Here is a 16,572-nt window from a genome sequence, read left to right as displayed (position 1 = left end):
TTTTCCTTCCCTAAATCACCTAATCTTCACTTTGAGATCCCTGAGTTATTTACTGGCTCAAGAAGTCCTTGTTGGGGGCTTCCCTGGTGGCGCAGTGGTTGAGAATCTGCCTGCTAATGCAGGGGACGCGGGTTCGAGCCCTGGTCTGGGAAGACCCCACATGCCGCAGAGCAACTAGGCCCATGAGCCACAACCACTGAGCCTGTGCGTCTGGAGCTTGTGCCCGGCAACAAGAGAGGCCACGGCAGTGAAAGGCCCGCGCGCCCGCGCACCGCGATGAAGAGTGGCCCCCGCTTGCCGCAACTAGAAAAAGCCCTCGCACAGAAACGAAGACCCAACACAGCCAAAAATAAATAAATAAATTTACAAAATCACTTGCTTAAAAAAAAAAAAAACAAAACGACAACACTCATTCAGGATTCCACCATTTAAAAAAAAAAAAAAAAGTCCTTGTTCATCCCACTAGGAAATCTTTTTAACAGTACTTCAGGCAAGACTGTCGTTTTCTTTTGCCACTTAACCAAGAATGGTGTGCTCAAACATATTAATTTCAACTCTCTATCAACCAATTTCCAAAGGTCAGATCTTTTTAATCGTTGGAATCAACTTTATTTATGGACAGACTTTTTTCATAATTTTGAGTTTTATTTTGTTTTTAAATAAGCTCATTTAGTCTGTGTAGACTTAAAAAAAAAGAGAAAAATATAATGAATTTAAAAGATTATAGAAAACTGGCAGAGTACTAACAAAGTAACCAGGCCTAAAAAAATTAAATGCAAAAGAAAACAAAAAAGCAAAAAAACAAATGCAAATAAGAAGGAAGTTAAATTTAACTTTCTGCCAGAAAAAGGGAGTCTCCTTCAGAGTAAGATGCAACAGAAATGCAAGGAAGAAAAAGATTTAAAATTCAATCTACACTCATATTAGACTATGCACTAACTGCAAGCAGAACTCAGCATTTCTCTTTTCATCTCTAGCCCAACGTATAACACTATAGGCAGCAGGTTAGCTGCTCACGGGTGAGTCTATGGGTATGGAAGGGAAAGAAAGGAAAGAAGTACAAGTAAATCTGTCAGTTGCACTGTCATCTTTAGGCCAGAACAAGTTGTGACTGCCTAAGATTATTATTATTAGGTCAACAGATCTTTGATTATTTTTATCTGAGGCCGAACTAAAAAGTTGTATTTATACCCTGGGATAAACGAGATCTCAGAGAGCTTATACTAACTGTTTCATTGTATACAAATGACTGATGTACCTAACTCCCTAGCACCTTTCTGCCTTCTCAAATCTATGACTGCCTAAAACACATCTTCTCTTATATGTAGCATTAATACACATTAACATTTGAAAAACCCTCTGGATAGTATCCAACACAACAGACCTTTGTTCCTAAGATTACAGAGACAAGCAGACAGGAAGTTGGAAAAGCAAAGAAACAAATCTGGAATCCTTTTACTCCTCTATCAGCATCTTCACTGAGGTTTTCAAGTCAAATTAATACATCTACTGAGATCTCAGATTTACTACTTCTTTGTCGTTATTAAAATAATATACTCCTCGAGGTCTTCATTTTTATTTTTTTATTTTTTTGGCCACGCAGCATGCGAGATCTTAGTTCCCCAACTAGGGATCGAACCTGTGCCCCCTGCAGTGGAAGGGCAGAGTCTCAAGCACTGGACCGCCAGAGAAGTCCCTCCTTGAGGTTTTTAATATCGCACATTTGGTTTACTACAAGAACCATCAAGTAGCTGTCTTATTTGTATTCCTTCAATGTGTTCTACCACCAGCTCTCTAGTTCTTGAAGCTACAACTTTTGCTCGTTGCCTGGATATGGACTTCTGACAACCTGGGTTATGGTCACTATTTTTTTCCCTTGGGTTATTTTTCTCAATTGCATTTTCTAATTCTAGGCCACAAGTAGACTGAACAAAATCAATTATTCCCAAATTATGATGAGAGGGAGTGGAGGCACAAGTGATTTTTTTATATCAGTAAATACGTTTAAATAAAGTTATATAGAGAAAGAGGGTACAATGACTACAAATGCAATGAAAACACATGAATGATCACCTTAACTATATCAGCTTTCAGAAAGACACATCATATTCATTCTATGTATATTACATGCCAGTTTATGTCAGTATTCTGGATTTTCATTTCATTTTACTATTTCAACACAAAGTAAATTTGTATCATATATACTATGCAAACTATCCCAATGACTATCTGAAAAAACTTTTAAACAAAGAGCAGATTCTTACAAGAATCACAACCTTTAGTTCCAACAACCATGACAATAAAGAGATGAACCATGCAAGGATCCAAAAAAAGGCAATTTTTGGAGAAGCCAAACTCAAGATCTATTTTTGGAAAACATGCACTTTATGTCCTCATACTATATATATCCTAGGATGGAGTGTTGTCATCCACCCAAGAAACACAGAAAGAGAGAAAGACAAAAAAAGCTCACCAACTCTGACTTCAGACTTCTCCACATAAGCAACTCTTAGCATGTAACTTGCCCTAGCCATTTATAATTACTGAGGAACTAAAACAACCAAAACCTACTTTGCCCAAAAGTGATAGACAATGCAACAAATGACCAATTACTTGAAGGAAGGAGGAAAGGGAGAAAAATCTATCATCAGGTGGAATTTCAGGGAAAACTTCCAGCTCACCACAAACCATGAAGAAACTATGTGTAAAAGTGTCAAGGTTTTCATACTAATATCAGGAATGATTAATTATTGTATCTCCTTCAACTAATTTTTTTACTTCTGGAATTTTTACTATCTGCATCCCAAGTCTCTTACCTCAGAGTTTCTATCTTTTTATAATTTTGCTGTGTACTGAGGTACTTTACTACCGGATTTTCTAAGCAATCAACTTAACTTAATGACTATTCTCTCCTATAATCTGCCATACATATTCACAAATATTTACAAACAATTTCTATTAATTAAACTGCTCCTGAGACCCATCACATATATTCACAAGAATATATACACTTGTCCTTCAGCCCAGGGTTCTCTGTCTCTCAGGTTGTTCTTCAACTCAAAGAAGAGAAATCACAGTACCATCTCCATGGCTTAAGGCAGTCTGTCTGACAGCCCCATCAGCTGTTTGGTTCAGCTGAGGTTGACAGGTTAGCTGTGGGGGTAGGAGTGGAAAGGAGGTATGGTAGACACTATACAGAACCACTCAAATCCCACTTCAAGGAAGGACTGTTGGCAGTCTTGCGTACAAGAGAGCCTCTAGCAGTGAGTTGTCTTAAGCTGAGGAGAGCAACCTTGCCTGAGGTCACACTCCTTCCCATGTCCAGTATGGAATGGATAGAGTATAAAGACCTGGTCATCTTGGCCCAACCTGTGATAGCCATTCTAGCTCCGGGGCTCCCCATGGAGTTGGCCAAGGCTGTCACAGCTTAACTTCTCCCTCTGTCCAATCCTGGTTCCATTTCCCACCTTCCACAGTGCTGATCCTAAAGGTACTCCTTACTAAACATCTTGTATGCTAAACTCACTGCAGAGGAATCCAACCAACAATAGGCTAAGTGCAATGAGCCTCCAGCCTCCATTTTCCCACAATTCTCTAACCAATTACATTTTCAGGATAAATTCCTAGAAGCCTAATAACCAAATCAAGTGATGGAAAATTTTTTAAATTCTTCATACATATTACCAACCAGAAAAACTAAAAAATGTTTTATAAGGTCATTTTATCTTCTTCTTCAAATTCCTCTGAAATGAAAGAAAAGGTAATTTTTAATTAATAAATCCATAACAGTAATGACAACCAAAGTATACTATCTACAGATCAGAAATTTTTAGAAATTCATATAAGACAGGAAGTAGATGAGATCAGAGTAAGAAATAAGGGCAGAAAAACCACAGTCCAAAATGCACACAAAATATTTTCTACCATTTTCTACTCCAAAAGTAGAAGCAGTTTTTCATAAGGAGCCCCAAACTCTGAAAATTTCACGTACAAGAGGACTCAGGACAGTATTTAAAGAACTGTCCTCAGAATAAACAGGGCCAGTAAATCCCCCACATACATACATCTGAGCAGTCTACCCACATGTTTACTGAATGGTTTATGTTTATTTCCCAGTAAGTTATGGTTTGTAATCTGTTCTCTAAAAATAAACATCTATTTGGCTGGGGCTAGAGGTTCTCATCTTGTACTGGTTCCAAAGACAAAAGGAGAAAGTAGCCTGAAGTAACAAATGTCTCCATAAATTGGTGATGATGGTGATGATGTGTGGAAGGGGCTACTAGAGACTGGCTCTAGTTTGGGACTTCTGGGAAGACAGTGAAGAGAATGGATAGAAAGAGTTCAATAATTAGTATTTTTAAAGGATTTTTTTAAAGTGGGAATGTGGTCAATAAAGCCTCAAGGATGAATTCAAACAACAACTCTCGTCTAGGAAATAAGAAGCCATCAGCTTGAAATACTAAAATATACTGAAATACAAATGTATACCTCTGCATTCATTCTCTCCTTCCTCTTCTTCCTATTACAAATTATCAATGGCCAGTTCATCTACACAACAGCAAATGGGTCGCAGAGCACACCTTTTCAAGGACTTAAATCCTTGGGTTATCCTTCTCTTCTCCCATCTTTCTAGATTACTCCTACCACCTAGTTTGCCAACATTGTCTACTTGCTACGTGCCCCCTACCACACCTTCCAAAAAAGAAAAAAACACCTCCAAAACAAATATCCCTGGATTCTTCATTACCTTCACAGCCAAACATTTTAGAAATGGAAAATGTAGCTAAATTCATAGACTAATAAAGTTTTAAAAACCTTATTTATTTATTTATTTATTTATTTATTTAAAATGACCACTAAGCAATAAGGACATACAGCCACATATGCAAACCTAATTTTCAAGTCTGGGTCTCTGTTTATATGCTCTAAAACTAGTGCGCTCTCCAAATAAAAGGTGCAGCATTGAAAAATCAGATTGCGCAGAACTCTGTATTATTTCTTTTGTATAATGCTTTCCTTTAAATAAGTTACTGTTTTAATTAAAATATCTAATAGATTGTTAAATAATTATTAATACCTATTACCCTGAAGTCACTTTGCTAAGTACTAACCAGTCTCACACAGGAATCCCAAAACCCCTGAGCAGCTACCACATCCTCCCCTCGTTTTACAGATTACAGATAGAAGCTCAGGGATGTTTATATAATCTGTTAAAAGTAATGCAGCTGACCCACAGAGATGAGCTGGGGAATAAGCCTAATTTCAAACCCCATAGCATACCTGTCTCAAAGTAAAATTGTATTTTCATTAGGAAAGTATTCACTTGACCTAACGTAATTAAACACGAACAATCCTTCACTCTAGCCCTGAACAACCTTTCAGTTGTTCAGCCCACCTAAATACATTTGTGGAAAACAAGCATAAGTCCATCCACTCCACGTTAAAATGTTTACTATCATCAAAAGGTTAAAATGTTATTGATTATAAGAATATAGTTTTTCTTTGCCTTTGGTATTGAGGGGTGTGGTATCTGGGGGGTGCTTTTAACTTCCTAAGTGAGTAATGGTCTGGGTCAGCAGCTTGGTACCATAAAAAGGACACATCTTGGGGGACTACCTTCAATAATTTAACTCACTTATTTCCGATAGGAAAAACTTTTCAAATGAATAAAAAAATGCTTTATCCAACGCTCAAGCTCATGTGTGATCATCTCTCTATGTTACTTACCTTTACAATAACATGGCTACAGATCAGGCTTTCATTCAAATATTTTCTAGCTAAAATGGAAGTTAAAGGATAAAGAAGAGAAATGCTGAGTTTGTGTTACTTTTCCAAAGTGTCCATTAATGGCTCACTTTCTACTATAGTCGAGCCTTTAAAAAGCAGGAATTTTTCACAAGGCAGAACAAAACGGTAGTACACATGTAGGTGGTTATCAGTTTAGCTGAATGGTCAACTTACTGCTGATTTACATGGAGTCATGTGAACTTTTCTCATTTCCATCTACTCCACTTTACTCATTGTTTAGGATGTTCATAAGCTTACAATTTCTTAGAAGTAAAAATGATAATACCTCCGATAGAGTACAATTACAGTTATTTTGAATACATATATAAATCAAACAGTAATCAACAAAGGGAAAAAATTACCTTTTGGATAATCTTCCAATAAGAGGTTGAAGTGACCTAATTGACAAAAGAAATCAGACTCCACTTTTCCTTCAGCTTTTAAGATTAGAGATTCGTAGCAGCGAACAGCCTAGAAATAAAAAATACAAACATTTAAGAAAAAGACAAAACCCTAAAATACATTTCCTTCCTGAGATAATGCATATAATCCTCCATTCAGTCACCCAAGAAATCAATATATTTTACTTGTACCTCAGATATAGCCAATGCAGCATTCTTCTAAAACACTTACTTATTAAAAGAACCACTAATTATGGCATAAGTGCTTTTCCTACTTATAAAATGGAAATACTTGCCAAATAAGATAATGTAGGAACACTTTGATAACTTTATTCATTAGCTGTAAATCTAAATTTTCACTGTGGTCCATGCTGACATAAACAAATATATCAATCTTTTCCACAAATGGGAAGAACTTTATTGAATTACATGAGAATTCACAGAATCTCCAGAGTAATAATAACTACCATTTATACTGAAGAGCTACTTTTTACCATCACCTCTACCCACTTAAACTACCATAAACTGTCTTTCAATTATCTTCTTATGATACACGTCATACCCACCAACTCTAACTCTATTCCTAATTTTACCCCCATTCCAATACATGCATATGCACTCACTCTCAGTTCGTTCCCTGAAGAAAAAAAATAACAGTATTTTAAGGATATCATTCTTTTTTTGTAATCCAGAAGAGTGCAGGGGGGAAAAAATGAATGATGGAAAGAACAGGATTCTGGAGTCTGACAAATTCCAGTCATCATTAGCTACAGGAGATCCTGGAGAACTTATCGTCTCTGATTCTCAGTTTTAATAACACTCAAAGGGCTGATTAAAGAATTAAAACTAGAAAACTTCTCTAAGGGTTTATCACAGTGCTTAGCACTCCATAGGTACTTAATAATTGTTTCTCTACCTTCTACTTAGGTTAAGATAAAAAGCTCCAACTCTTCCAGGATTGTTTCAAGCACCCCAATAATTTTGTCAAAATTTCCCTAACAATCTACACTACAATGTTATGTGTTATTGTGTCCTGGAGTCACTGAAGGAAAAACTGGGAATGATTTCTCAAATGTCTGAGTACACTCTCAGGTTTGGTGTCCACAAAAAATAGTTTCCATTATCAAAAAATCCTTTCGCCACCACTTCAAGAGCTTTTGATGGGATAAGAAAGTGTGATGTGGGGCATGGTACCCACTTAAAATGCCTTGATTTTTCCTCTCCTGTAAAATATAGAGCCTTTGATGAAGAGTTTCAAAATTTAAAATTTACCTATCCAAAGCACATACATAAATACTTATCAAGTTTGGAGAAGCCATCCTAAACAAGGCGAATTTTGGGATGATTTTACCATCCTTAAAGTCTAACATTTATTAAAAGGGACTGTTTTCAGTTCTTATTCCACTCTTAGCTATCTAAATGTGCATATATACCAAATCACAATCACTGAAAACTTATCATTCTGCTTCCTTATAATTAAAAGAGCCTGAATGCTACACTGACATCTCAGAAATTACTATAATTTGGAGGCATGAAATTTCAAGATCCTCTTTATTTAAGTCATATATAATCCTATCTGGCAGATGGTTAGAGTACAAAAATATAATTTATTTCAGTGCTTTTTAATATCAGTGAAATTCATAAAATTATTGGGCTACAGTATGACAATTATTAATTTTTACACTAAATAAAATGACTTTTTAAAGCTAATAATGGCATTGTAAATAAAGCTAGTTATTGTCTTTGTTTTTTAAACTCTTAGTTAGATACTTAGAAACTTTCGTTACTCCTCTCTGATAATTTCTCATGGCTGATTAGCATTAAATTTACAAGCAAATATAGTTTCATGGTGAAAAAGATTTCAAGATACAAACACGAATAAATTTTCTTTAATAATCTAAGCAAAAAGATGGCAACATCCTATACTTCCTCTTATCACCAAACATTGATGCCACTACCATGATCATCTATTACCTATCTTCCATATTCCATTAAAAAAAGGAACACACCTAAAGTGAGTACTATACACAACTCTGATCATCACAAAACACAACACCAGGCAAAAATCAGAATGGACACTCAGACTCAATCAACAGATTCATAGTAATTTCCAACAAAGCCAGCATGTACCTAAACCTACCAACTAATGTTGGTGGTCAAAAATGACGCTGACAGAGCCAAATACCAAACAAAATGAAGATGAGCAAAAAGGCAGAATAAACGTTCCAAGCACCTTGTGTCACCATTTCATGGTGAAACTTCATGAATTTATTTGAAGTGTTTGAGGTAAGCACTGATATTAGATACAAGCAAATACTAACAATTTTTTAAAAGCATTTAAAGGAAAATAAATAAATGGGGCAATTTTCCAATACTACTAACTCATAAAATAACCTAGAATGAAACAGTGTTTTTATAGTAATGAGTTTCATTAAAAGGCTAGTTTTAAACATAGACGATATGTAAGTTCAGGCAAACTTCTATAAAGCAAAAATATTTGTTAAAAGAGTTACTTTTTTTAAAATATCTTTATTGGAGTATAATTGCTTTACATGGTGTGTTAGTTTCTGCTGTATAACAAAGTGAATCAGCTATACATAAACATATATCCCTTTACCTCCTCCCTCTTGCGTCTCCCTCCCACCCTCCCTATCCCACTCCTCTAGGTGGACACAAAGCACCGAGCTGATCTCCCTGTGCTATGTGGCTGCTTCCCACTAGCTATCTATTTTACATTTGGTAGTGTATATATGTCCATGCCACTCTCTCACTTCGTCCCAGCTTACCCTTCCCCGTGTCCTCAAATCCATTCTCTATGTCTGCGTCTTTATTCCTGTCCTGCCCCTAGGTTCTTCAGAACCTTTTTTTTTTTTTTACGATTCCATATATATGTGTTAGCATATAGTATTTGTTTTTCTCTTTCTGACTTACTTCACTCTGTAGGACAGTCTCTAGGTCCATCCACCTCACTCCAAATAACTCAATTTCCGTTCTTTTTATGGCTGAGTAATATTCCACTGTATATATGTGCCACATCTTCTTTATCCATTCATCTGTTGATGGACACGTAGGTTGCTTCCATGTTCTGGCTATTGTAAATAGAGCTGCAATAAACATTGTGGTACATGACTTTTTTTTTTTTAATTTTTTATTTATTTTTGGCTGTGTTGGGTCTTCGTTGCTGCGCGCAGGCTTTCTCTAGTTGCGGCAAGCAGGGGCTACTCTTCGACGCGGTGCGCAGGCTTCTCATTGCGGTGGCTTCTCTTGTTGTGGAGCACGGGCTCTAGGCGCACGGGCTTCAGTAGTTGTAGTTGTGGCACACGGGCTTAGCTGCTCCGCGGCATGTGGGATCTTCCGGGACCAGGGATCAAACCAGTGTCCCCTGCATTGGCAGGCAGATTCTTATCCACTGCATCACCAGGGAAGCCCTACATGACTCTTTTTAAATTATGGTTTTCTCAGGGTATATGGCCAGTAGTGGGATTGCTGGGTCATATGGCAGTTCCATTTTTAGTTTTTTAAGGAACCTCCATACTGTTCTCCATACTGGCTGTATCAATTTAACATTCTAAAAGGGTTACTTTTATATTCTTGCTTTTTTTTTTTTTTCATTTTAAATGTGCACAAATAAAATCATCCCCATATAGGATAAGTATGGTTTTGTACACATATGCAGAGAAAAGCAACTAGAATATAAAACAAATGGTAAAAATAGAAAGTCTATAGTCCAGCCATACGGAAACTTTTTATTTTGTTCATTTTACAATTTTTCATAATTAAACTTAAAAATTATTATGCTTTCCTCCAGGATTCATACTACCTTTAGTGTAAGGATAGTCAGAAATGTGAATGAAAGTAATTTGTACTAGATCATCATCATTCAACAGAGCACGTTCTGCAATGACAAAAATGTTCTATAATCTGTGCTGCCCAATATACTAGCCACTAGACATATGTGGCTATTGAGCACTTGAAACATGACTAGTGCAAGACAACTGAATTTCTAAATTATTTCATTAAATTTGTGTTTAAGTTTATATAGACATATGGCAAATGAACAGTGTAGACTAGGTAATTTTTAAAGCTTAAAAACAATGAATATTCAACCCATATGCTAAATATTAAGCAAAATTTCTTATTTTTATAAATGAAAAACCTATAAAAATAATGGTATATCTTGCACTGGGGATGAGTAACACCTTCCACAAAAATCACTTTAAAATCCTATAGTTGTTTACAGTTAGTGGCTTACACATCTATAATCGTTACCACCTACTTGAAAAAAAAAAACATTGGGAAGGGCAATAAACAGTTAATCATTAAATACTAGAATCAAAGGAAAGTAAAGATTCTCCCAGCTACGTAGAGAGACTGGATGTCTTCCTCCCATTACAGCGCCATTTTCCACAATGTTCAATATAATTTGTGCTCGGTAGCTGCTTTGTTTTTATTATTTGAAAAACCAGTTATCTCAGAATAGTAATACTATCATTACCCGCTATTTCTAAACCTTGACAGATTAGCGCTCATAAACACAGACATGTAAATAATTTGGTTTTTTTATGTTAAGCATTAAAGTATTTTATGATAAACTTGGTCAATCCCTAGCTAAAATATGAGTTGTTATTATTTTAGAATTGTTAAGTATAGGCAACATCTAAACAAATGTGGGGTTTTTTTCCAATTTGAAAGATTAGCTGAAGTAGTTGGGTCACATACAAATGGTACAGAAAACTAATGTAGATTTAAATACCCCAAATGGTTTCCTTTTTTTCTCTTTCTTTCTTTGTAATGCCTGCCATGAATGCCCAGAGACAGAATCTCAACACAGTCCTAGTTTGGTGGCTCCCATTCTGAAGCCCTTCCTCTTCTATCAGGTTCCCAGATGCTTACTGCCTCCCTCACCTGTAAGCTCCGTCAGGGGAAGGGCTATAGCCTAACCCATGATCACATGATAGGGGCTTAATATACATTTCTTGAATTAATGAAGCAATGTCATGTTATTATTTTAGGTTCTCGAATAACCCTCTCGTCTTTGTCCTAAACTTCCATTTCTTAAGAGCTGCAAGTCAGGATGCTAAGGATTAATCTTATTAGTTATTTAAACTCATTTCCATTAAGATATAAATCACTGATATTTTAAACGAACCAAACTTTTAGGTTGAATATAATAAAAGCAAGCATGCAGTCCTGCCCATAATTCCTAAAAACAGCTATAGACATAAAAGATGGTTTAGCAGCTGACTACTTACAAAAGATTAGGAATTGAAGCAGACTACAGGTCCACATGTCATCCATGAAACAGGGCTACTAAAAATGTATTCATGGTCCAAATTAATGAAGCATATTACACAAATCAACACCAATAATCAGCTCACCAAGGTCTGCTCTGACCAGATCTCCAAAATTATCTTTAGTTCTGAGTGCCACATTTTAACAGGTGGTAACATAAAGAAGGTTACAAGTTTGGTGAAAGATAGAAAAACAATCATGTGAAAATGATTTTAACTGAGTTTAGTTGAGGATAATCACCAGGGATGCTTTAGCTTTACTCAAATAGTTAAGAAGCTGTCACTTAGGAGAGAAGATTAATTGCACTTTGGGTAGTGCCAGACATCAGACCAATGAATGGGTATAATTTACAAACAAGTTTAATTCAGTTCAATCAGAAAGGAGAAAAACTTAAATATGCCAAAAATTAAATGGGCCATCTTTCTTTGGCTCATATCAAAGAATTAAAGCATAAACTACTAAGGTATCTTAGTGGGGGGTAAAAAGGAGAGTTCTTACTTTGGATACAATTCTGAGCTGCATTTTTTAAAGATTCCTTGAGCTTCTCGGATATAAGCACACAATGTGCAATATTATATATAATACATAACCACACACAAACACACGTGTGTATGTGAATACATCTCTCCTGACTTGATTCCATGATTACATTTTATTCACTTTGAATTTCCAGTATTTCTAAATAAACATACTATCTTGACCTCCTCCCTCAAAACCACAAAAATGTCTGCATCATTAAAGCTGATATCCTTCCCAGAAATATGCCTCCTAAATCAGAATTCTTCCTCTTTCCAGGCACTCGCAATGCCTTTCTTTGCCTGTTTTTAAAATACCTTAGGAATCTGAAAGGGTTGAAAGTACCTGAGTCTAAACCATTTTTTGAAATTTCAACACACCATTTTTTTAATGAAGGGTTACACACTTAAAATGATAATCTTAAGTATTATTGATTCTTAATGACATCCATTCCTGAACTTATATATCAGACTTCCCGTTCTTCTCTTTTTAATTTCATTTACTATTTTTGAAAAGTTAAAATTTATACATTACCAATTTTAAAGGGTATGTAGTGAAGTCTCTCTCCCAATCCTAACCCCAGCCACCCAGTCCCCTTTCCCAGATGCAACAAATGTAAAAAATTCTTACTATTCAAGATTATTTTGTGCAGATGCAAGCACATATATTTTCCCCACCTTAGTACTAATATTTACATATTTATATAAATACTGTTTTGTAACTTGCTTCAGATTATAGGAGTCCCTGATATCCTTTATCCTCTTCTTCTCTGTTCATAGAACCCCTGAATTTAATTAGACATATGCTGACACAGAATAAATACTGGGATCCCCAGCCATCCTTGTGGGTGTGGCCTGGTGATTAAGTTCTGGCCAATTGGATATAAGGAAAGGACATGCTCTGCTTCAACCCCTCCTCCCCCTAGCTGGAAATCAGCCAGATGGTAGAAGTCACAAGCTGGGGATGGAGAGTAGGAAAACAGAGCCCAAGTTCCTGGAACAATAGAGTTCCAGAGCAGCCCAGAACTGATTGCCTCTGAGAATTCTTATTAAGAAATAAATGAGTATGCAGCCCTCTTTCCTCATTTAAATCAAACAAACAAACAAAAAAGCAACCTAATGAAATAATCATTAATACATACCAACAGGATAAATGGAAATTAAAAGAAATCTAATTAACTGGCACCCATACCTAACATTTTAGAGAAGATACAAGAACTTATACATCTGTTACTCTACCCTATCTCCGTAACTCCACTTTTCAACTAATATACATCTTTTGCATCACAACAAAGTCAGTTAACAAAATTTAAGCATATCAGCATGGATCCTGGATTTCTCAGCCTCTCTGGACTCTGAATTCCGTGGATATGCCGGATGCTAACGAGTAAATCAGCATCATTCAAGAAACTAACACCTTAAGTACCATTCTTTTCAAATAAACTACTGAAAATGCTTTGCTATTGCTATTCTCACAGAACTACACTATTGAAATCCAACTAGATAATTTCGTAATTCAAGTGCTGATAGCTAATATCTGAGCTCTTGATGCGTACCAGGCACTATTCTAAGCACTTCACATATACTTATTCATTTAATCCTCACAATTACTCTATGAGATAGGGAGACCCTACTTCACAGATAAGAAAACTGAGGCATAGACAAAGTAAATCCTGTGTTCAAGGTCACAGAGCTACTAACTAGCAGGGGTGGCTTCAAACAGTATGGCTGCAGAGCCTCTGAGCAGTAAGGTGTGCAACTCAGGCCATGCCTAGGGACTTAAAGTCATTTGCAAGAAAGAGGACCTCCATAAGCAGCTCTTCCTCTTACACTCCAACACACAGCTCCTTCCACAACTCTACCTCTACACCAAACACAAAAGCAACACATAAGGCCGCCAGTTCCTATTCCCACCATCCCACAAGGAAGATTTAGCCTAAGTTCTTTACCATGTTTTCTCACCTTGTTTTATTTTAAAATCATATAAAAAGCAATCATCATTATCCCCTCCCCCCCAAAAAGACACACACATTAAAAAAAAAATCAACAACAGCAAAACAAAACAAAAAATCAAATTCCCATATTCAAAAGCCACCTGTGGCAGAAAAACACTACTGCCCATATATATAAATGATAATATACCAGTTCAAACAAAATGTGGTGTATTATCTGGAAAATGTTAAATGGTTTCACCCTATTTCTTTGTATCTTCTGAATCTCCTTAGTTCACCTAGTGTTATTATTTTCTCTCTTTAGTATAACTGGCACAGAATCCCAAATACAGCTGCAACAAAGCAAACTAGGCTGTACTGTCTCAACCATCAACAAGTTGCTAGTTTACTACTAACTCTAAAACCTTTATTGTTGACGCATGCAGCCAAATGAACTAGTGAATCCTACATTACTACACATGCACGTATACACGCCCAGGACCAACATGAAATTTTTATTTTATTTTATTGATTTGATTTTTGGCCATGGCGCGCGGCTTGCAGGATATCTTAGTTCCCCGACCAAGGATCGAACCCATGCCCCCTGCAGTGGAAGCTGAGTCCTAACCAGTGGACCGCCAGGGAATTCCCCCAACATGAAATTTTTAAAAAGCTGTTGTGTCAAAACAGCCAAGTTATTTTCCAAATATTTTTTTCTGTATCATGCTAAATGTAACAATGTGCAGTTACACTAAAGTACATTATTTATAAACATGTGAATTAAGTCTTGGATAATCTTTAAAAGAATGTACATTTCAAATCTGGAAACAAGGAGAGTATGAGATAAAATTTCAGCAGAATGACCTCTGTGAATAAAGCCCAGAATAATTCTGTGATTTCCCATGTAAAGCAATAGGCTTTACTTCCCATTTTTTTTAGTTCATTTGCTTGCTACTCCAGTCTTTTATTTGTCTAGAGGTAGACAGACAATCTTACAAGCAATCATTCTCCCCATCACTTCAGCTGTACACATTTAATTCAGAGTTCCCAAAATACACAAACAGAAAGAAAGCCATCTATCAATACAACAAGATTATGTAGCCCAAATCTTGATCAAGTTTGTAGATTATTATTATGCCTGCTATAACATGGATGCTTGCTTTAATATCTTTATCAGCAAATTATGCATTCACTTGCCTTATACACATTTCTAAAATGATAAATGCACAAAAAAGGAAGGAGTAAGCACTTCACTGTCGGGGGGGGGGAGCGGGACATCACATTTATAACCATGAGCTCCACTGAAAACAATCTACTTCGAATTCTACAACTTCTAATACGTAGTAGGCAATTAGAATTTATTTATTAAATTAATGAATGATCCTGAAACTAGGAAAACTGCAACACAGTAAAGGCCCCTCCCCAAAGGTAGTCCTTAAAAAAAACAAGTTTTAATCGATCTGAATATACTCTTCCAGACTTTTCTCTATGCAGAGTCGGCCCTCCATACCCATGGATACAGAACCTGCCGATATAAGGGCCAACTGTACTACACCATTTATATAAAGGAATTGAGCATCTGTGGATTTTGGTATCCGTAGGGGTCCTGGAACCAATCCCCCTTGAATATCGAGGGACGACTATATAAACAAATAGTACAAATCTTTGTATGCAGTTTATAAACTATTTCCTTCATTCTATATATCATTAACTGCTTACCGTATCAAAGTATACAGATCTTCATCAAAATTAACATCTGCAAATCATTTTAATAATGGTTAAACCATAATTTGTTTTTACTGAAGAGTATCTGGCTGTTAACCAAGTTTTTACTATTACTATTACCCAATGTACATAATTTGGCCAATTTATATTTCTTCAAGGTAACTTCCTCACAGTTGAATGGGAGGCACAATTTAAGCTTTTGACAGTCCCACTAGCAAAAATGAACCAATATAATGTTCCACCAGCAGTGATCTTTTTCAGTTCTTTACTTACTTTTTTCCAAATATTTATCGGCTAAAGTTACTATTTCTTTCATAAACTATCAACCTGTTCATTGATTGTACATTAAGTGCCTTCAATAGTTTCTCCCAGTAATTAGTACAAACTATCATTCTTCCATGTGTGCCATAAAATGAAAAGGATTAGGAAGTACTCCCACTTCAGGCAACCTGGACAACCACTCTGCTGAAAACTAAAAATGTCAGACAAAACGTGGTGGCAGTGGGACTTACACAAGGTTCTTACTATGAACTTGACCAAATGAGAAAGTTAGGAAGACTGGGCTGGGGGAAGGGGGAGACTTAAGAGAGGCAGAAGTAGAGAGAGTAGTGAAGCAACTTTTTGCACTGAGGACATTTTGAAAGTCTGTGTAAACCTGAGTGATGGGTTTAGAGGTCTCATTCAGGGATAGAACACAAAGCCTAGGGGCTACCCAAGAAGAGCAGTCAAATAAGACACACTCCTCATAACACTGAGACCTGAATGAGCTAGACCTTCAACCTCAATGTAACTGAAAATATGGTAATAAAACAATTTTTTAAATTTTATTTTAAAACTGGTCTTGAAGGACAAGGAAAATTGCCTGTCCCATAATGGCAATGATTGGAAAAGAAAATCTCCTGGGTATTTGTAACCAAAAGT

The 16,572-nt window shown here is 36.2% G+C and overlaps 1 protein-coding gene across 7 annotated transcripts in view; it reads right to left on the bottom strand.

The window, feature by feature from the left end:
- The window catches only part of KDM6A (lysine demethylase 6A), a 210,683-nt gene that overhangs the window by 132,969 nt on the left and 61,142 nt on the right, over nt 1-16,572 (bottom strand). For 5 of the 7 annotated variants that reach the window (XM_061179140.1, XM_061179143.1, XM_061179142.1 and 2 more), the window contains exon 3: nt 6,150-6,258. The exons of the other annotated variants lie outside the window; for them this stretch is intronic. In XM_061179140.1, the coding sequence (XP_061035123.1) occupies nt 6,150-6,258 (109 nt within the window). The remainder of the gene's footprint in view (nt 1-6,149; nt 6,259-16,572) is intronic. 7 annotated transcript variants of the gene reach the window in all.

Source organism: Eubalaena glacialis, chromosome X, assembly GCF_028564815.1.
Source record: "Eubalaena glacialis isolate mEubGla1 chromosome X, mEubGla1.1.hap2.+ XY, whole genome shotgun sequence".
In the NCBI taxonomy this organism is placed as follows: Eukaryota; Metazoa; Chordata; class Mammalia; order Artiodactyla; family Balaenidae; genus Eubalaena; species Eubalaena glacialis.
This window is presented reverse-complemented; position numbering and strand designations above follow the sequence as displayed.